This window comes from Macaca nemestrina, chromosome 2 (assembly GCF_043159975.1).
Source record: "Macaca nemestrina isolate mMacNem1 chromosome 2, mMacNem.hap1, whole genome shotgun sequence".
Classification (NCBI taxonomy): Eukaryota; Metazoa; Chordata; class Mammalia; order Primates; family Cercopithecidae; genus Macaca; species Macaca nemestrina.
This window is the reverse complement of record NC_092126.1, coordinates 121,969,448-121,991,783: the sequence shown is the minus strand read 5'-3', so window position 1 is coordinate 121,991,783 and position 22,336 is coordinate 121,969,448. Positions and strand designations below refer to the sequence as shown.

The 22,336-nt window shown below is 44.4% G+C and overlaps 1 protein-coding gene across 1 annotated transcript; it reads left to right on the top strand.

Annotated features, from left to right (window-relative positions):
- The first annotated feature begins 15,934 nt into the window (after positions 1 to 15,934).
- On the top strand, positions 15,935 to 22,153 carry LOC105482923 (pyruvate dehydrogenase E1 subunit beta). Its single transcript, XM_011743402.3, has 10 exons — positions 15,935 to 16,079; positions 16,163 to 16,216; positions 17,831 to 17,938; positions 18,022 to 18,084; positions 18,187 to 18,222; positions 18,854 to 19,139; positions 19,561 to 19,671; positions 20,009 to 20,100; positions 21,177 to 21,318; positions 21,608 to 22,153. The coding sequence occupies exons 1-10, from the start codon at positions 16,038 to 16,040 to the stop codon at positions 21,751 to 21,753; spliced, it is 1,080 nt and encodes a 359-aa protein (XP_011741704.1). The 5' UTR covers positions 15,935 to 16,037; the 3' UTR covers positions 21,754 to 22,153.
- Positions 22,154 to 22,336: the final 183 nt, after the last annotated feature.

Below are 22,336 nucleotides of genomic sequence, written 5' to 3'. Positions count from 1 at the left end.
CCTCCCACCGAGCTTCTTTTAGATGTCCTCGGATGTCCTTTGATGATGCATTCTCCACTTTCACACGCTCTGGCATTCCTTCACTGAGGTCTTTGTCGCCCCACATTAAGCAGCCAGGAATGTTGGGGTGATCAGACCCAATACCAGGTCGTGGGGGTGACAAAGTCTGGCGGAGTCAAAGGATTGAGAAAAAAGACAGTAAGAAATAAAGATAGGACACCAGAGGGCCATTGCTATTGTATGGAGGCCATGAAGGCCCCGCGCTCTGGGAGCCCACAGTATTTATTGGTAATCCAACAAAGAAACAGGTGCTGAGAATGTGGAGGACAAAAGAGCACGTTGCATTAAACACATGATTTACAGCTGTGACGGTTTAGCATTTATATGGAACATGTTCTGCTACTTGAGGTAATGGGAACAGGAGCCAGCAAGTCTAGACACATTCCAAAGGACACGATGCAAGCCCTGCCTCAGTTTCCCTCCCAACACTCAGCTTTTTCCCAACAGTGGTGGGAGGGGAGAATGAAGTTATTGTTTATTGGTAGAATTTTAGCTGGGGAAGATAAAACAGTTCTGGAGATGGATGGTGGTGTGGCTAAACAGTGTGAATGTGCTTAGTGCCACAGAACTGCACAACTAAAAACCATAAGTTTTATGCAAATTTAATCACAATTTTAAAACACAATCTAATTAGAATATGGTCAAAAGACATAAACACACACTTTCACCACAAAGGATGACCTGTCACCAAAGATGGATGGCAAGTCAGCACATGAAAAGATGATTGGGCTGGGTACAGTGGTAATAGCTCATGCCTATAGTCCCAGCACTTTGGGAGGCCAAGGTGCAAGGATCATTTGAGGCCAGGAGTTCAAGACCAGCACAAGCAACATGACAAGACCCCTGTCTCTACAAAAAATAAAATAAAATTAGCCAGGTGTGGTGGTGCACACCTGTGGTCTCAGCTATTTGAGAAGCTGAGGTGGGAGGATCGTGTAAGCCCAGACAGCAAGGCTGCAATTATCTGTGATTGTGCCACTGCATTCCAGCCTGGGTGACATAGTAAAACCCTGTCTCGTCAGGCGTGGTGGCTCACGCCTGTAATCTCAGCACTTTGGGAGGCCGAGGCGGGCAGATCACGAGGTCAGGAGATTGAGAGCATCCTGGCTAACACGGTGACATGGTGAAACCCTGTCTCTATTAAAAATACAAAAAAAAAATTAGCCAGGCGTGGTGGCAGCGCCTGTAGTCCCAGCTACTTGGGAGGCTGAGGCAGGAGAATGGCATGAACCCGGGAGGCGGAGGTTGAAGTGAGCCGAGATTGCACCACTGCACTCCAGCCTGGGCGACAGAGCCAGACTCCGACTCAAAAAAAAAAAAAAAGAAAAGAAAACCTGTCTCAAATAATAATAATAATAATATTGCCAAGTGCTAGAAAGGATCCAGATTCTCATACATTGGGGACATAACATTAAATGACACAGCCACTCTGGAAAAACAGTTTGGCAGGTTCCGAAAATTTAAAAATACACATACCATTACAATCATACAATTACAATTATACAATCTACGATTTCCTGCAGAAATGAAAACTGATGCTCACTCCTAAACCTGTAAGCCAATGTTCTGTGGTGAGCAGGTCTATGTAAACTCCCAAAGACAAAGGGAGGTGAAAGGCTGAAGACAGAGGGTGAAAAATCCAGTTTCTCAGAAGGAAACATTTAATAGGGACTTACAAACAGAAGTGATGTCTCTGGCAGCCAAGAGATGGTGGATGCCCACACCCACCTGCTTTCCAGAAAATATTAATTAGCAAGCTGTTTTTGATAAAACGTGCAGTTGGTCATGGCTCAGACCCTCTTGTGAAACAACTAGGTACCACTGGGGAAGTTAGATAAGCATCTTTATGAGGGGTTATCTATGTACAGGCATTGTTTCTCTATGAGGAGTTGGATGCTATGGGCATTGTTTCTTGACCTTGTTGTGGGAATGGGAGCGAGTTCGTATGCAGACATCAGTCATCATGGCAGTTTTGCTTCAAAATGGTGTTACTCTTGCCATGCAGCAGGCTGTTTTCCTACAATCAATGTTGATAACAGCGTTATTGGCAATAGCCAAAACTGGATACAGCCCAAATGTCCTTCAATGGGTGAAAGGGTAAATTAATGCAGCCATACTATTTAGCAATAAAAAAAAAAAAATTGACTGGGCACGGTGGCTCACGACTGTAATTACAGCACTTTGGGAGGCGGAGGCAGGTGGATCACTTGAGGTCAGGAGTTCGAGACCAGCCTAGCCAACATGGCGAAACCCCATCTCTACTAAAACTACAGAAATTAGGCCAGTGTGGTGGCACGTGGCTATAGTCCCAGCTATTCGGGAGACTGAGGCAGGATAATAGCTTGAACCTGAGAGGCGGAGATTGCAGTGAGCCAAGATGGTGCCATAGAACTCCAGCCTGGGCAACATAGTGAAACTCTGTTTTCATAAAAAAAAAAAAAAAAAAAAAAAAGGAAAAAAATTTGATACATAGTTTTGTTTTTTTGTTTTTTTGTTTTGTTTTGTTTTGTTTTGTTTTTTGAGACAGAGTCTCACTCTCACCTAGGCTGGAGGTGGTGCGATCTCGGCTCACTGCAAGCTCTGCGTCCTGGGTTCACGCCGTTCTCCTGCCTCAGCCTCATGAGTATCTGGGACTACAGGTGCTTGCCACCACGCCCAGCTAATTTTTTTCTATTTTTAGTACAGATGGGTTTTCACTGTGTTGGGCAGGATGGTCTCGATCTCCTGACCTTGTGATCCGCCCACCTTGGCCTCCCAAAGTGCTGGGATTACAGGCGTGAGCCATCGTGCCAGGCTTGATACATAATTTGAATGGATCTCAAGGGCATGTCAGCTGATGACAAGAGCCAGTCTCAAAGAGCTATATATTGTATGATTCTTGAAATCATACATATTGAACATTCTTGAAATAACAAATTATAGTACTTGAGAATAGATCAGTGGTAGCCAGGAGTTAGGAGTTGGGGAAGACGTGACTGTGAGGTAACAAGGAAGTTTCTTTGTGGCAAGAGAACAATTCTGTAATCTGATTGTGGTGGTAGCTACATGAAAATGTATGTGATAAAACTCTATAGTACTACACACACACACACACACACACACACACACACACACACAAATACATTTACAAACTGATGAAATCTGAATACAGTCTCTCCTAGAGTTAATAGTATAGTTGTACCAATGTCAAGTTACTGGGTTTTGACAACTATGGCTATATATTATAATTGGGTAAAGGTACACAGAAAATCTGATTATTATTATTTTTAATAGAGATGAGGTCTCACTATGTTGTCCAGGCTGCTCTCAAACTCCTGGCCTCAAGCCATCCTCCTGCCTTGGCTTTCCAAAGTGCTGGGATTACAGGCGCGAGCCATGGCACCCAGTCCGAAAACCTTGAATGAAGGACTTTCTGACACGGACAGAGAACCCAAAGTGTTCTCAAGGACAAATATTCCGTGTAACCCTGCAAAGATTTAGTTCTGAGAGAAGCCTAGTTGGTCAATTTACACCTTGAAACCTCTTTTAGGAAAATCTAGTGAGCATAGAGATGCAGTCATTTTGAAAAGATTATGGATTTAAAATTCACTACTTTGACCTTTTGTGTTTTTTACTCTGTAAACTAAAAATAAAATACTAAGCCCCCCAATCAACTGAATGGACCCTCACCCCCTTGCCCAAGGAGATCCCCAAGACAACCTAAAAAACAAGTTCAGGTCACTAGATGGGAAGGGAGGTAGGATAACCTCAGTATACTTTTCTCCCTTTGGAGTTTAGGTGCAACTGACCAGCATTAACATTAAAATAGAGATCTTAAGACTGATAAAACAGACTCTTTATAGCAATAAGATCCCAAATTCCAACCCAACTCTGGCATAGCATCACATGACAGATAACAGGGTCTAAAGGAACTACAAGTATTTTACCCTAAAATATATTTCTTTGACATATTTTGGAATGGCCTTGCGAAGCTTTGTCTTGGGAAAATTTGCATTCTGTAGAGAATCCCTTCCTTTTCCAGGTCTTGCCCTCATCCAGGAGAAATTCAACTAAGAGTCGGACACCTTTTAAGGTCTGATAAGAGACATTTACCATCTATATACTCTGAAGCCTGCTACTCAGAGGCTTCATCTACCTAACAAAAACCTTGGCTTCCACAACCCCTCTTAACTCAAGCATTTCTTTATACTGACTTCAATTCTTCAGGAAAAGCTTAACTCTTTCAACCAACTGCCAATCAGAAAATCTTTGCATCCATCTATTACCTGGAAGCATCCCACTCCCAACTTGGAGATGTCCCACCTTTCCTGGCTCAACCAATGTATACCTTACATGTGTTGATTTATGTCTTTGCCTGTAATATCTGTCTCCCTAAAATGTATAAAATCAAATGGTAACCCAACTACCTTGAACCCATGTTCTCAGGACCTCCTGAGGCTGTGTCATGGGCCAAGGTCACCAAATTACAAGGTTCAGAATAAACTTCTTTAAATATTTTACAGTTTGACTTTCTTCGTTAACAACTTTTGAAGGGGTGGCCTGCCCCTCCACACCTGTGGGCGTTTCTCGTTAGGTGGAACGAGAGACTTGAGAAAAGAAATGAGACACAGAAACAAAGTATAGAGAAAGAAAAAGTGGGCCCAGGGGACCGGTGCCTGCACCGGTCTCTGAGTTCCCTCAGTATTTATTGATCATTATATTTACTGTCTTAGAAAAAGGAAAGTGGCAGGATAACAAGATCATCCTAGGGAGAAGGTCAGCAGTAAGACACATGAATAAAGATCTCTGTGACATGAATAAGTTTAAGAAAAAGTGCTGTGCCTTGATATGCATATGCAAACATCTCCATAAACCTTTTTAGTGTATAAAGAGCAGCATTGCACTAGCAAGTCCCACCTTCAGCCCTAAGGCGGTTTTCTCCTTTCTCAGTAAACAGAACATACAATTGGGTTTTACACCGAGATGTTCCATTGCCCAGGGACGGGCAGGAGACGGATGCTTTTATCTATCTCAAGTGCCAAGAGGCTTCTTTGCTCTTATACTAGTCCTCCTCAGCACAGATCCTTCACGGGTGTCAGGCTGGGGGACGATCAGGTCTTTCCCTTCCCACGAGGCCATATTTCAGACTATCGCGTGGGGAGAAACCTTGGACAATACCTAGCTTTCCTAGGCAGAGGTCCCTGCGACCTTTGGCAGTGTACGTGTCCCTGGGTGCTTGAGATTAAGAGAATGGTGATGACTTTTCACAAGCATACTGCCTTCAGGCACTTGTTTAACAAAGCACATCCTGCACAGCCCAAAATCCATTAAACCTTGAGTCACCACAGCACATGTCTCTTGCAAGGACAACGTTGAGGGTAGGGTCACAGATTAACAGCATCTCAAATACAGAACAAAATGGAGTCTCTTATGTGTACTTCTTTCCATATAGACACAGTAACAGTCTGATCTTTCTTTTCCCCACAAACTTTTAAACAGAAAATTCCACCTAGCCTTTCCAAACTGGCCAGTTTGAGTTTGAAAGGAAGGCACGTGTACTAATGAGTATCTACAGTCATTATTTCAAAAGAACATTCTCAGCTGGGGCCTATGACTCACATTGCCTTCCAGACTAGCTACACAGACTCAGTGTTCCTGGCTTTTCTGGATCTCTGTATTAAATATAGCTCAAGAATACTGTCCTTTGTTTAGACCACAGTCCAGATCCTGGCTTCTCTTTGGGCTATCATTCCTTCATCTTGATGTCTCTGTCAAAGGCATGTGAACCAGAGCAACTCCATATTGAATAGGAGCTGGGTAAAATGCGGCTGAGACGTACTGGTGAGATACAGGACTAGCTGGATTTCCTAGGCCGACTAAAAATCCCTAAGCCTAGCTGGGAAGGTGACCACATCCACCTTTAAACACAGGACTTGCAACTTAGCTCACACCTGACAAATCAGGTAGTAAAGAAAGCTCACTAAAATGCTAATTAGGCAAAAACAGGAGGTAAAGAAATAGCCAATCATCTGTCACCTGAGAGCACAGGGGGAGAGACAATAATTGAGATATAAACTCAGGCATTCGAGCCAGCAATGGCAACCCCCTTTGGGTCCCCTCCCATTTTATGGGATCTCTGTTTTCACTTTATTAAATCTTGTAACTGCACACTCTTCTGATCCGTGTTTGTTACAGCTGAGCTTTCGCTCACTATTCACCACTGCTGTTTGCTGCCGTCGCAGAACCGCCGCTGACTTCCACCCCTCCGAATCCGACAGGGTGTCCGCTGTGCTACTGATCCAGTGAGATGCCCATTGCAGCTCCTGATCTGGCTAGAGGCTCGCCATTGTTCCTTCACGGCTAAGTGCCCGGGTTCATCCTAATTGAGCTGAACACTAGTTGCTGGGTTCCACGGTTCTCTTCCATGATCCACGGCTTCTAATAGAGCTGTAACACTCACTGCATGGCCCAAGATTCCATTTCTTGGAATCCGTGAGGCCAAGAACCCCAGGTCAGAGAACAAGAGGCTTGCCGCTGTAGCAGGACGAGTGGCAGACAAAACTCCTCAGACACCAAGTTAAAGAAGGAAGGGGTTTATTCGGCCGGGGGCATCGGCAAGTCTTCTGTCTCAAGAGCCGAGCTCCCCAAGTGAGCAATTCCTGTCCCTTTTAAGGGCTCACAACTCTAAGGGGGTGCGTGTGAGAGGGTTGTGATCGATTAAGCAAGCAGGGGGTACGTGACTGGGGGCTACATGCACCAGTAATTAGATTGCAACAAAACAAGATATGGATTTTCACAGTGCATTTCTCTAGAATGTCTGTAATCTACAGATAACATAACCTATTAGGTCAGGGGTCGATCTCTAACTACCAGGCCCAGGTATGGAGCTGGGCTGTCTGCCTGTGGATTTTATTTCTGCTTTTTAGCTTTTACTTCTTCTTTTTTTGGAGGCAGAAATTGGGCATAAGACGATATGAGGGGTGGTATCCTCCCTTATTCCCCCCTTTTGAGAGTTTCACTGTTTTGATTTGTGGGAGTTCTCATTTTCATTTTCGCTACCCATGTCTTCTTCCAAGACAGATTGATAGTGATTCATATAGTACACTTGTGCTAAAGCATTTTGGTGAACTAAGGTAGCGATGAAGCTTTTTATCATTTGAAGAAGTGCAGGTAGCAAACAAGGGAGCAGTAGGCAGGTTCCTATTATTATTATAACTCCTATTATAAGAGTTTTAGATCCTCCTATCGCTGGGAACCATTTTCCAAACGTGGCCCCAGGATCAAATCCATGCCACACTTGCATGGGCACACGTGCCAGTTTTGTCATATTTCTAACTATTTCTTCAACTACTTGCCCTTGATCATGTATGTGTAGACGGCAATTAGTAAGGTTAAATTTTCCACAGACCCCTCCTTCAGCTGCTAGCAAGTAGTCGAGAGCTAATCTATTTTGATAGATAGTATTTCTCATCTGAGTTTCTTGCTGGACCAGAATAGTCAAGGCTCTGCCGGTTTTATTAGTGATTATTTCTAAGACAGCTTGTTACGGTATGATTCAGTTGATCATGTAAATGGGGGTCCGGGATCCCCACGAGCCGTCTTGTGCCCAAGTAGCAGGCCCACAATATTGTATGATTCTCTCAGGGGGCCATTCATGGTCTTTCCAATTTCCTATAGCTATGCTTCTCTTTTCGCAGGAAGCATAGACAGGGAAACCCAGGAGTTCGCCTGTTTTTATGGGCAGTAGGAAGAAAGATGGTTTAATAGTGCCAATAACATAACTACCTGCCCACGGGTCAGGTAATTTGGCATAAGCTCTATGCCTACATATCCAGTATAATCCAGTGGGGGCTGTCCAGTCCCAGTGAGACTCTGGGTGGGTCCACACGGTTTGCAACTTTGGGAATTTACTAAATGGATTCCTCTGTTTGATTTGAACTCCACCACATGATTGTTTTTGTGGTACCATTATATAGTTTCTGTCCCAGACAACTAGGTCATCCTATAGGGTGACTGAATTCTTTTCTTTCTTTAGCTATGCCATATTGTCCAATAATTGAGGCTTTTAGGACCCAGAAATTATCAGGGTGGTTCTTTTGAGCTGGGAATTCATCAGGAACTGGGTCTGTAGGTACTAATTCTTGGGCTTCCCATGGCCATTGATCTCCTATTACAGTTCCTCCACATACATAACATGAAGTGACATTGAGAGACTGGGCTACATGCTCAGCTAATTGCAAGAACAAATTTCTTGTTTTTCCTGGAATTTCTGGTACTAGCACATTCAGTTCATCAATGATGTGGTGTGATCTCGGCTCACTGCAAGCTCTGCCTCCCAGGTTCATGCCATTCTCCTACCTCAGCCTCCTGAGTAGCTTGGACCATAGGCGCCCGCCATCGTGCCTGGCTAATTTTTTGAATTTTTAGCAGAGACGGGGTTTCACTGTGTTAGCCAGGATGGTCTCGATCTCCTGACTTCGTGATCCGCCCGCCTCGGCCTCCCAAAGTGCTGGGATTACAGGCGTGAGACACTGCACCTGGCCCAGGCTTCCTTCTAATGGCAAATCTACCTTTAATGCTAGCCAGTCTATCTTACACAAAGTTTTAAGTTTTCCTAGTGTCATAGTACTCCATAGTCTCCTTTAAATTCTTTTTTGAAATTTTTCAACATAGTTCCTAGTAGGGTGGGCTTATTTGTGCCTGACCTATGCTTCTTCGAGACAAAACACCATGCTCACACCACATGCACACCACAAAACAAAGAATGGGTAAAAAGGACACACACACACTTTTGCAGTTTGCACCAAAACAAAATCAAAACCAAAATCAGAACATCCAGAAATCCAAGCCAGGTCAAAACCAAAACCAAAGTATCAAGCAGGCCAAGTCAAGTCAAAAACAAAAACCAAAGTGCTGGTACAGGCACACCATGGGTGATCAGGCCACACTTCCACTCAAATGGAGTGGGCAAGTTTCCAAGACCAGTCCTGTCAAGCAATTAAAACCAAGTCAAAATGAAAACCAAAACCAAAGTGCCAATAAAGGCACGCCATGGGTGATCAGGCCACGCTTCCACTCAAACAGTGGGCAAGTTTCAAAGACTAGTCTTACCAAATTTTAGATGTGCCCATTCCTTCCTGGTGTTCAGCCACTACTTGGATCCTCCATGGGGGCCTGCCACACACTGCTCTGGCAAGGCGTCCCACTGGGGCAAATGCTTACCTGGGAGCACTCTCAGGATCTGCATCGCTCTGGCTGGTCGGAGTCCCCCACAGGGATGTTCCACAGGGCAGGCTTAAGCCATCTAAGGAGCTGCCTCCACCATCTGCCAATCACCTCGCTTACTGATCAAGGAACCAAGAAATGTAGCAGGAGGAGCCACAGACAAAACTCCTCAGACTCCAAGTTAAAGAAGGAAGGGGTTTATTCAGCCAGGAGCATTGGCAAGACTTCTGTCTCAAGAGTCGAGCTCCCCGAGTGAGCAATTCCTGTCCCTTTTAAGGGCTCACAACTCTAAGGGTGTGCATGACAGGGTCGTGATGGATTGAGCAAGCAGGGGGTACGTGACTGGGGGCTGCGTGCACTGGTAATTAGATCGGAACAAAACAAGATAGGGATTTTCACAGTGCATTTCTATATAATGTCTGTAATCTATAGATAACATAACCTGTTAGGTCAGGGGTCGATCTTTAACTACCAGGCCCAGGGTGTGGCGCTGGGCTGTCTGCCTGTGGATTTCATTTCTGCCTTTTAGTTTTTATTTCTTTTTTCTTTGGAGGCAGAAATTGGGCATAAGACCATATGAGGGGTGGTCTGCTCCCTTACCGCCATCTTGGAAGTGGCCCACTACCATCTTGGGAGCTCTTTTTTTTTTTCTTTTCCCTTTTTGTGGAGAATGGGGTCTTGCTATATTACCCAGGCAGGTCTTGAACTCCTGGGCTCAAGCTATCCTCCTGCCTCTGCCTCCCTGAGAGCTGGGATTACAGGCATGAGCCACTGCACCTGGCCCATCTTGGGAGCTCTAAGAACAAGGACCCCCTGGTAACACTGGGCTGCATTCCCAGAAAGTTAAGGCATTGTCAGTCACAGAATGAGATAGGAGGTCAGCACAAGATACAGGTCATAAAGACCTTGCTGATAAAACAGTTTGCAGGAAGGAAGCTGGCCAAAACCCACCAAAAGCAAGACGGAGATGAGAGTGTCCTCTGGTCATCCTCACTGCTACACTCCCACCAGTGCCATGACAGTTTACAAATGCCATGGCAACATCAGGAAGTTACCCTATATGGTCGAAAAAGGGGAGACATGAATAATCCACCCCTCAATTAGCATATAATCAAGAAATACCTGTAAAAATGGGCAACCAGTAGCCCTTGAGGCTGCTTTGTCTATGGAGTAGCCATTCTTTTATTCTTTACTTTCTTAGTAAACTCGCTTTTGCTTTGCACTGTGGACTCGCCCTGAATTCTTTCTGTGCCAGTTCCAAGAACCCTCTCTTGGGGTCTGGATGGGGATACCTTTCCTATAACATCTTTCTGGTGACCACTGAAGGGACTACAGTGTGGAAACCCTGGACCCAAACCCCTTACTTACCAAGGTTTTCACCAAAAGTAAAAGTTGCTAAGAGTTAACATTGTAATATGTATTTGAGACTACTAAAGAAACAGTTCTTCCACATGTAAGGCATGTAGGGAAAGTGAAATGTATTTTTGGTAAAAGATTATAAGAAGTCCCGGGAATGTGGATTTTTCTTGCCTAAAGGGTAAAGGGATTGTTTTAAGTTAAACAGGATAAAGCTAAATGTTTGAGCAAGTTATGAAAAGTTTATAAAAAAATGAATCTTGTAAAAATAAATTCTTCATGTGAACATATTGGCTAAAGTTAAAGGGGTATTATTCAGGTTTTCCATAAATTAAGCATTGGAATAAAAGTACAACAGGTTTTTCTTAGAACACTAATCTGTTCTTTCACAAAAAAAGTAAAGGGTTAATAAAAGGTTTATGAAAATCTTACATATGGTCAAACTAATTGAGTATTCCTAATTTATGCAATATAGTTATCTGCATAAGTACAAATAAGTATATGTTTTCTTTTGCAACAGGACACAATTGGAGAAACTGGTTATTTTATCAAGGCTTTGACTGGAATGGCATGTTTTCTTTTAAGGAATTAAACTTGACTTATAGAGCCAATAGAAGCCCCCTGGGGAACTGGCCTCATACCTTGCCTACACAGTCCTTGTACAGGGTTTCTGACCTGCGGTAAGTAAACAATGTCACTTTCTAACAGGCCCAGGAACTCCAAGTTATCTTGAAACCTCAAGAAGAGAGGAATTTACCCAACTCATAGGTATCTGAGGGTACAAACCCATGGCAGGGCTCAGTTCTAGGAGTCTTATCTAAGATTCCTTCTTTGGAACAGAGTTCCATGAATGCCAATTTAAAAAGAGCTTATGTGGCTGGGTGCCATGGCTCACACCTGTAATCCCAGCACTTCCGGAGGCCAAGGTGGGCAGATCACTTGAGGTCAGGAGTTCGAGACCAGCCTGGCCAACAAGGTGAAATCCTGTCTGTACTAAAAATACACAAATATTAGTAGGGCACGGTGATAGGCACCTGTAATCCTAGCTACTTGGGAGGTTGAGGCAGGAGAATTGCTTGAGCCCAGGAGGCAGAGATTGTAGTGAGCTGAGATTGCACCACTGCACTCCAGCCTGGGTGACAGAGTGAGATTCCATCTCAATAAATAAATAAATAAAAGAGCTTATATGAAAAATAATTATTCTTGCTGCACTTTATACAAATAATCAGGCCAAGTATAATAAAGTAAATCAGTCTTACCAAGATTTGTCTTTAGTAAAAATGGGAAACTGGAGAGAGAAATATTATGTTTCAAGAACTATGGTACACTTGTTATTAGATTCTAGTCTCATCAGTTGTTTTTAAGTTTGTTTCTGCAATTTAGGCTAACCCTGCTTATTCCCGTGAACCAACCAGTGATCTCTGACTGCTACTCAAAACAAACAAGAGTGATGGTGTCAGGCCTCTGAGCCCAAGCCTGCACGTATTCATGCCTGAATACGTGCCTGAAGCAAGTGAAGAATGACAAAAGAAGTGAAAATGGCCAGTTCCTGCCTTAACTGATGATATTACCAGTGAAATTCTTTCTCCTGGCTCATCCTGGCTCAAAAGCTCCCCCACTGAGCACCTTGTGGCCCCCACCCCTGCCAGCCAGAGAACAACCCCCTTTGACTGTAATTTTCCACTACCTACCCAAATCCTATAAAATGGCCCCACCCCTACCTCCCTTCACTGAATCTCTTCATGGACTCAGCTGGCCTTCACCCAGGTGATTAAAAAGCTTTATTGCTCACACAAAGCCTGTTTGGTGGTCTCTTCACATGGATGTGCGTGAAAGATGGGTAATGTAAAAATCTGAATCAATATTCTAATTCTGGACACCCTGGAATCAGCTAGCAACCCCACATCAGCTTGGTTCCAACAGTTGCCCAGTTCATGAAAAGCCTTCTAATTTAGGTTACTTGGGATAATTTTACTTATTTTGCTTTACTCTTGTGGAATATATTCCTATTGTACTCTTTGTGTAGGAGTGCAGGATAAGCTTGCTGAATGTTTTCTTAAACTGAATACTTACTAATCTTCCAGATATCACCTTTTGTTGGAACTTGGAGTTATGATCCTCACCAGTATGGCCCTCACCATACTGATGTTTTCTGACTGAGCTCCTCTCTACCCTGAATATAAGAGACCCTAATAGGTAGGCAGGAATATCATCACCCCTATTTGGCCTGAAGAAGTTACAGAAGATGGATCTTCGTCCCTCTGAAACTTTTAGGATTAAAGTTTCTCTTATAATAGGGATGAGGCAAATGTCAGAGGAATGTGAACCACAGCAACTCCATCTTGAATAGGAACTGGGTAAAATCAGGCTGAGACCTACTGGGCTGCATTCCCAGACAGTCAAGCATTCTCTGTCACAGGATGAGATAGGAGGTCAGCACAAGATACAGGTCCTAGAGACCTTGCTGATAAAACAGGTTGCAGCAAAGAAACTGGCCAAAACCCACCCAAACCAAGATGGCAATGACAGTGACCTCTGGTTGTCCTCACTGCTACACTCCCACCAGCGCCATGACAGTTTACAAATGCCATGGCAACATCAAGAAGTTACCCTATATGGTCTAAAAAGGGGAGGCATGAATAATCCACCCCTCATTCAGTATAAAATCAATAAATAATTATAAAAATGGGCAACCGACAGCCCTCAGGGCTGCTCTGTCTATAGAGTAGCCATTCTTTTATTCCTTTACTTTCTTACTAAACTTGCTTTTGCTTTGCACTGTGGACTTGCCCTGAATTCTTTCTTGTGTGAGATCCAAGAACTCTCTCCTGGGATCTTAATCGGGACTCCTTTCCTGTAACATCTTTTGCTTGGCAAATCTGATCCTGAAATCTTTTGGTGCTAGGTGGTGGGAAAGGTGGGAAGGACTGATTCACTTTTTCATTCTAAGCACCACCTTCAAATTTTGGGGAGCTGAAATCTCAAGTTCAGGAGTTTCTCAGGGATGCTGTGTGGCAGTCTGGGAAGTGCTGGCCATTCCTCAGGCTTCCTGGCAGGGACTGATGGGACTAGATGATGGTGGTGGGTGAGGGAGACTCAGAAGGCGTTGATTCTACATCTTGAAGATCATCCGTCCATTTTACAGATGAGACAGAGTCCCAGAGAGTAAAGGTTGTTATGCCTAGACCATTTATTCCCCGAAGAAGACCACCAGAGTCCAGAGTCAAAGCTAAGCAGCAAGGATCTTTATTACAGGTTCGAACCTGGAACTCTCCCTCGCTCGTGAAACGAGACGGGCAGGAGAGCTCTCCCACTGAGCTCCGAGCAGTGTTATATAGTCTCAGAAAAGTGGGCATAGAGTTATTATACAAATCAGATATATGATTGGCTAGTGTTTGAACAAGGCGATTTGGCTAACTATGATTGGTTCCCGCCATTTCTGATATTTTGGTTCAAACTTTGAGGCGGGAGAGCAGGTTTATGGCAGCAAGAGTTTATCTTACTTAAACACGTCTTGTGACCTTGCCTCAGAACTTACAAAATCTCTGGTATGTGCAAAACAAAATCTCTGGTACGTGCAGAAAACCAGGTACTCACAGAACTTATGAAATCTCTGGTATGTGCAAAGATTAGAGAGCAGAACAAGGGTGTAGCGGGTGGGGGGCGGGTACACATCTATCTTTGTGTCCTTTCAAGGTCATCTCCATGCAGCTGTCCCCAAATTTCTATCTCTAGTTCTGACTAGGCCCTAGGCTCCAGCCAACCTGGGTATGTCCCAGTCATCTAAAGAATAAAGGCTGGCTGCAGGGGCTCATGCCTGTAATCCCAGCACTTTGGGAGGCTGAGGCAGGTGGATCACTTGAGGTCGAGAGTTCAACACCAGCCTGGCCAACATAGTGAAAACTCATCTCTACTAAAAATAAAAAAATTAGCCGGGCATGGTGGCAGGTGCCTGTAATCCCAGCTACTCAGGAGGCTGAAGCAGGAGAATAACTTGAACCTGGGAGGCAGAGGTTGCAGTGAGCTGAGATGGCGCGACTGCACTTCAGCCTGGGTGACAGTGAGAGACTCCATCTCAAAAAACAAAAATAGACTCTTACTTCCCCAGCTCCTCACAATTACACTGCCCCAGGCTCCTCCCTTGTCCCATCTATCCATCCAACAACGACAAAAATCCAAAATTTTCCTCAGCTCTTCCCTAGCACTTACAGCATTCCTATTGATTCTAGCCCAAATAGAACTCAAAACTGTCCCCCTCCTCTCCATCTGGAAGTTGCCTCCTAGTCTGACTCTGTCGCCACCACAGACTTCCCAGCATCCGCCTGCTATGCCTTTGCCTCCACCCCTTCCCATTCTCAGTCAGCAACCTACTGATCAATTAGGGATGGCCCTAGATGCACTACTGCACTGGGTCCCAGAGACCTTAGATTATAAACCCAGACTCCTCATCACAGCCCACAAAACCCTAATTTGGAAGTTGCAAATTCCTAATTTGGCAGCCTGCAGCTGTGATCCACAGAAGGGAATGTTTGGAATGTCTCGGGGATAGGTGGAGACTGGGTCTCCAATTGTCCCATCTGACCCCCAAGGGCCAAACTAAGACTAATGAGCTTCCAGAGGTTGTCCCTATGGTCAAGTGTTAGGCATCTCCCCATAGGGCCTTCTCTAAAGTTGTTGTAACCTTCCCCCAAACAGGACCCCAACCTCTGCTTCAGGAAGCAGTGGGAAAAGACCATGCTTTAGAGTTAGTCCTAAATATCGGCTCATTTAATCAGTTTCTGCTCCAGTTTACCCATCTTCTAAATGGAGATAATAATAACACTAATTACCCAAGTGGGGTACTGTGAGAATGAGCTATAAGGCACAGATCTCAATGCTTGGCTCACAGTAGGTGGTTAATGCAATCAATGAAAGCTGTGGTCTGCATTATAAGGAATTAACAGACAGCACTGTCCAGGGAAGACTAGGCTCACTCATAAAGTGTTAAGTTCCCCATCACTACAGCGTGTGCAAGCACTTCTTGGGGCCCAAAGGATTCCAGTACCCACAACAGGTTGGCCTAACTCTTAAGGTCTCTCCAGCTTCCAGAGATCATGCTCCTCAGTGTCTGACTTTTAGTCCCCACGCTTCAAGTAACACCGACCAGGCACGTGTGCCCAGCGTGCACCCCGCAAGTCGGTCACCGCCTACTGTCAATAAAGTTGATTTGAGGCGGCTCCAGGCAGAGGGGCAGTGCCACCCATACAGCCACCTCCGCCCGGCCCCGCGGCCCCTCACCCGGTGGGCGGGGGAGGGGGGGGCCGAGTCACGCAGGCGCCGCGCCTTGCCATTGGCCCGCGCCGGGGGAGGCGGGGCTTTCTCACGTCTGCCAGCCCCTCTGTGTTGTCATTTGGCAGCGGATAGAGGACACGATCAAGATGGCGGCGGTATCTGGCTTGGTGCGGAGACCCCTTCGAGAGGTAGGCAGCAGCGCGCGGCCTGTATTCCCACGCCACCCGTGTCCACCCTGCGTCCCGCCATCATCTTCCTCTTTCCCTGCCAGGTCTCCGGGCTGCTGAAGAGGCGCTTTCACTGGACCGCCCCGGCTGCGCTGCAGGTAACAGGCGCGGGCGCTTGTCGGACGAGGGCGGGGAGGGGCCCTCTTCTCTCGGGAAGGGGGCCGGAGTCGCGCCTGCGCCGTGGCCGGCCGGCGCCGTGGGTCTGGTTTGCGGAGCCAGCATCCTCCCTGGAGCTCCTGCTGCCTCTGTCGCCGCCTGGCGCTTATCACCCCGGCGAGTCACTACCTCACAGCTGGCTGGGCAATGGGGGAAAACTAAGATTAGGCGTTTCTTCCCTCACTTCATGGTTTTTTTCCTTTAAATTGCAGCAAAATAGACCTAACTTAAAATGTACTTTTTAGAAGTGTATAATTCAGTGGCATTAAGTACATTCACCATGTTGTACAACCATTAACCACCATCCATTTCCAGAACTTTTTAATCATCCTAAACAGAAACTGTCCGTTACTCGGTAACTCCTCATTTCCCTTAACCAAAGCCGTGGTAACCCCTGTTGTACTTTTCTGTCTCTATGAGGTTACCTATTCTAGAATTTTATATAAGTGGCATAATTTGTCCTTTTGTGTCTGGCTTATCTGAGCGTAATGTCCTCAGGGTTCATCCATGTTGTAGCATGCGTCAGAGTTTGATTCCTTCCTAAGGCTGAATAATATATATATGTATGTATTTTTGAGATAGTCTTGCTCTGTCACTCAGGCTGGAGTGCAGTGGCGCGATCTGAGCTCACTGCAACCTCCACCTCCGGGGCTCAAGGGATTCTCGCGCCTCACACTCCTGAGTAGCTGTGATTACAGGCGGGCGCCACCACACCCGGCTGATTTTTGTATTTTTAGTAGAGACAGGGTCTCACCATATTGCCCAGGCTGGTCTTGAACTCCTGGCCTCAAGTGACGTGCCTGCCTTGGCCTCCCAAAGTTCTAGGATTACAAGCATGAGCCACCTCGCCTAGCCCGACATTTTCTTGTTTTTGTTTGTTTGAGAGGGAGTTTTGCTCTTGTTATCCAGGCTGGAGTGCAATGGCACTATCTCGGCTCGCTGCAACCTCCGCCTCCTGGGTTCAAGCAGTTCTGCCTTAGCCTCCTGAGTAGCTGGGATTACAGGCACCCGCCACCACACCCGGCTAATTTTTTTATTTTTAGTGGAGGCCAGGTTTCACCACGTTGATCCAAACCTGCCTTGGCTTCCCAAAGTGCTGGGATTACAGGTGTGAGCCACCGTGCCTGGCCTTGTTTTGTCTATTGTGAATAATGCTGCTGTGAACATTGATGTGCAAGTATATGCTTGAATCCCTGCTTTCAGTTATTTGGGGCATATACATAGAAGTGGAATTGATGGATTGTATGTTAATTCTCCTCTCCTTCCTTTTTTTTAAAACTATATTTTACCATTCATTATATTAAAATAGCAACTCCTACATTCTGGATGCAAAGTGTTTGGCACCTAGTGAGTGCTCAGTACACTAACACATACAGTCAAAGACCAACTATGTGTGATAGAAATGTTACTTTTAGAATCCTTTGAGTTTTTAAAGAGAAACTTGTTCTAGTGTTTTTATATTGTATGCTCTGGGCAGCCTAGGTAAATATAAAGGAAGAAAATCTTAGTTGAATCTCAAACAATTCTTATTGACTGTTTTTGCATACCTGTGACAGGTGACAGTTCGTGATGCTATAAATCAGGGTATGGATGAGGAGCTGGAAAGAGATGAGAAGGTATTTCTGCTTGGAGAAGAAGTTGCCCAGTACGATGGGGCATACAAGGTAACTAAAATATATGAAAGTTATACAAAATTGAGGTCACTGTTACCCCCAGATACACTTAAGGGATCAAATCTTAATTGTAGGTTAGTCGAGGGCTGTGGAAGAAATATGGAGACAAGAGGATTATTGACACTCCCATATCAGAGGTAAGCCTTCCAGGGGGAAGCAGACCCTAGAGGGCATGTCTGTTAGTGTCCACTGTCTTCATTTTTATGGATTTTCACTTATGTTTATATTTTACTTTATAGATGGGCTTTGCTGGAATTGCTGTAGGTGCAGCTATGGTATGTAATACTCTTTATGGGAAGCTTATCCAAAGACATTTCTTGTTTTCTTTTGAGACGGAGTCTCACTCTGTCGCCCAGCCTGGAGTGCACTGGCATGATCTCAGCTTCCAGGTTCAAGCGATTCTCCTGCCTCGGCCTCCATAGTGACTGGGATTACAGGTCGTGCCACCATGCCCGGCTAATTTTTGTGTTTTTAGTAGAGATGGGGTTCTACCATGTTGGCCAGGCTGGTCTCGAACTCCTGGCCTCAAGTGATCTGCCCACCTTGGCCTCCCAAAGTGCTGGGATTACAGGCGTGAGCCACTGTGCCCATCCCCAAAGATATTTAACATCACCTTTTAAAAACATTTGGGAAAAAAACAAAACAATTCCAAGTAGGTAGATGTGGTGGTGCTTGCCTGTAGTCCCAGCTACTCTGCATGCTGAGGCAGGAGGATTACTTGAGCCTAGGAGTTACAGGCTGCAGTGAGCTATGATGTGCGCCACTGCACTCCAGCCTGGGTGACAGTGAAACCCTGTTTATAAAAAATAAAAACATTATTTGAATGTTGGAAGACTTGGAGTGATTGTTTGCTAGTCTTTATTGCTGTTTCTAGTCTTTTTAACATCCACATTTTTGATTTTACAGGCTGGGTTGCGGCCCATTTGTGAATTTATGACCTTCAATTTCTCCATGCAAGCCATTGACCAGGTTATAAACTCAGCTGCCAAGACCTACTACATGTCTGGTGGCCTTCAGCCTGTGCCTATAGTCTTCAGGGGGCCCAATGGTGCCTCAGCAGGTGTAGCTGCCCAGCACTCACAGTGCTTTGCTGCCTGGTATGGGCACTGCCCAGGCTTAAAGGTGGTCAGTCCCTGGAATTCAGAGGATGCTAAAGGACTTATTAAATCAGCCATTCGGGATAACAATCCAGGTCAGCACAGGGACCCTTTGTTTTTTTTTTTGAAAATTGAAAAACTAAAATGATATATTTGCACAGAGGAAACCATTAAAGTCTTTTAGTTAGGCTTAGATATATCATATAAAATGTTAATAATTTATATAGTAAAGACAGTAAAGAATGTGCTTGCTTTTCCTATTTCCAACTATAAGGGGGCCAGCTAGGTAAGGGAGACATTTACTGCACACCCACAATACTGGTTTTAATAGATAAAATTATATTGACCAAACTACAAATTTAAGTACCTAAACTGCTCTCAAGGCTGCTGGTCGTGGTAGAAATAAGGCTAATCAGCACAGTGAAACTTCTCACAAGATGAATGATATTGCTTTGTATAGTTTTAGTCATTCTGCATGTGATTAGTTACTTTTGTTTAAATATTTATGTTTTTCAGTCGTGGTGCTAGAGAATGAATTGATGTATGGGGTTCCTTTTGAATTTCCTCCGGAAGCTCAGTCAAAAGATTTTCTGATTCCTATTGGAAAAGCCAAAATAGAAAGGCAAGGTAAGAGAACTAAGATACATAAACAGTATTTTTAATCCAGTCCCTCAATTTTGGTAAAATTTAACCTACAAGTTACTGTCATATACTTTGAAAAATTATAGAATGAGCTCAAGTTAAGAATGTGTGATGCCCCAATTTCTCATTCAGTTGTGCTTTTCTAGATCTCAGTCTGGTAGGTTTGTGTTTCATTTCTAGGAAGGCTGCCACGTTCCTCAGCTCACTGGAATGAAGTTGAGTTGAAGACTTTATGAATGAACAAGAGCCACAGCTGGCTGCACAGTGGTGTAGCATCTTCAGTTTCAATCTGATCTCTCATCTGTGACCACTCTGTTTTCAGGAACACATATAACTGTGGTTTCCCATTCGAGACCTGTGGGCCACTGCTTAGAAGCTGCAGCAGTGCTATCTAAAGAGGGAGTTGAATGTGAGGTGAGTGGTCATTTACTTGTTCTTAAAGAATTAGAAAGGCTCCTTTTAGATTTAAGACCCAGAAGAGTTCTGTAACAGGTTAATTAGATGTAAAACCTTGCTTTGTCACTCATTTGTGTCTCTGCTTAAAGCTGGAAACCTGCCTGCAGTTCACATCTTAGCTTTTTACCACTCAGGTCACTTAGGTTCTGGATCTTGTTTTTGAGAGATGGGGAGCTCTCTGAACCTCTTCTGGTTCTCAGTGATCCCCCCGAGAGAGAGAGAGAGAAAGTTTTATTCTGTTGCTCAGGCAGAAGTGCAGTGGCTGAATCCTAGCTCACTGTAACCTCTAACTCCTGGGCCCAAGTGATGCTCCCACCTCACCCTTCTGAGGTTCTGGATCTTTTAGAAACGTACCATGTGCTAGTTATACTTGGGCAAGTTATATACTCTAAATCTGTTTCATCAGCTATAAAATGGGGATAATGCTGTCCCATGATAGGGCAGTTGTGAGAATTACATTTAGTGTAGTGCTTGGGACATGATAGGCACTCAGCTGTTAACTGTTACTCATTTTGATGAGGGAATTTAAAGTGAAGGAGGATTGTCTGGGCGTGGTGGATCACCTGAGGTCAGGAGTTCGAGACCAGCCTGGCCAACATGGTGAAACCCCATCTCTACTAAAAGTACAAAAATTAGCTGGGTGTGGTGGTCTGTGCCTGTAATCCCAGCTACTCCAGAGGCTGAGGCAGGAGAATGGCTTGAACTTCGAAGGCAGAGGTGGCAGTGAGCCAAGATCACACCACTACACTCCAGCCTGGACAGCAAGAGCAAAACTCCATCTCAAAAGAAAAAAAGTGAAGGAAGATGAATGAATCCTATAACTGCACAGAGCTGCTTGTGGTGGACATACAGATCTTTGTTTTAATTAAAATTTCTCCTTTTACAGTTTGTACATTCATGTACCTATTCATAGGCAGATTAGATTTTCCTAGATACAAAGATTAACAGGAAACAAAAAAGGAAATGGTATTATGGGGATAAGGCTCTATTTGTGCTTCAATAGCTCTGTAAACTTGATTATATTACCTGTTTAGGTGATAAATATGCGTACCATCAGACCAATGGACATGGAAACCATAGAAGCCAGTGTCATGAAGACAAATCATCTCGTAACTGTGGAAGGAGGCTGGCCACAGTTTGGAGTAGGAGCTGAAATCTGTGCCAGGATCATGGAAGGTATTTCAAAGAAACTGGTTCTAGAATACAGTCAAGCTGTAGTAAACATCATGTACCTGAATACGTACAGGATAAAGAGATTGAAAGCTAGGAGTGGCCAAACGACTTGAACTTTAAACTTGTAAGTTTGGCATTTCTCCTCAGGCAAATATTTTAAAAGCAAATCCAGAAAGCAGTTCCCCATAATTAGCATTCCTTATGTTTTCTCTTCCTGGTGAGCCACACTTCTGTGCCAAGGTGGTAGTGCCCAGCTGGCATTTGCTCTCTCTCAGTTGAGCCTTCCTTCTAGGTCCTGCGTTCAATTTCCTGGATGCTCCTGCTGTTCGTGTCACTGGTGCTGACGTCCCTATGCCTTATGCAAAGATTCTAGAAGACAACTCTATACCTCAGGTCAAAGACATCATATTTGCAATAAAGAAAACATTAAATATTTAGTTTGGACTTGAGTATCAAGTCGTTGAAATTTATTTGAAATACTTGCTGGCACTGCACTTGTACTGCAAGACCTGACTACTCATAAAGGAAAACGATTTCTAAAGCAACAGCAGGTGTTTTTGTACAGGGAAGTTTAAATGTGTTTGTGTGGGGAAAACTCTCCACTCTCCTGCCCTAGATGCCATGCTTCCTTTTGTCTGTTACAGTTGCCACGTTCTTTGAATAACAAATTATATAACATTTTACCCTGTCTCACCACAAGGACAAAGTATGGATGTGGCAGAGTCCTGATGAAAGATATATCCAAACAAGATAACTTATATGTATAAAATTAAAGCATATAGTATACATTTACTGTTAGTTTGTTTTGATAAGGAATAAAGGAATTAATTCCTCACTATGACTGGGTTTTTTTTTTTTTTTTTTTTTTTTTTTTGAGACAAGGTTTGGCTTTGTTCCCCAAGCTGGAGTGTGGTGGCACAGTCTCGGCTCACTGCAACTTCTGCCTCCCAGGTTCAAGTGATTCTCCTGCCTCAGCCTCAGGAGTAGGAAATTAGCCACCACATCTGGCTAATTTTGGTAT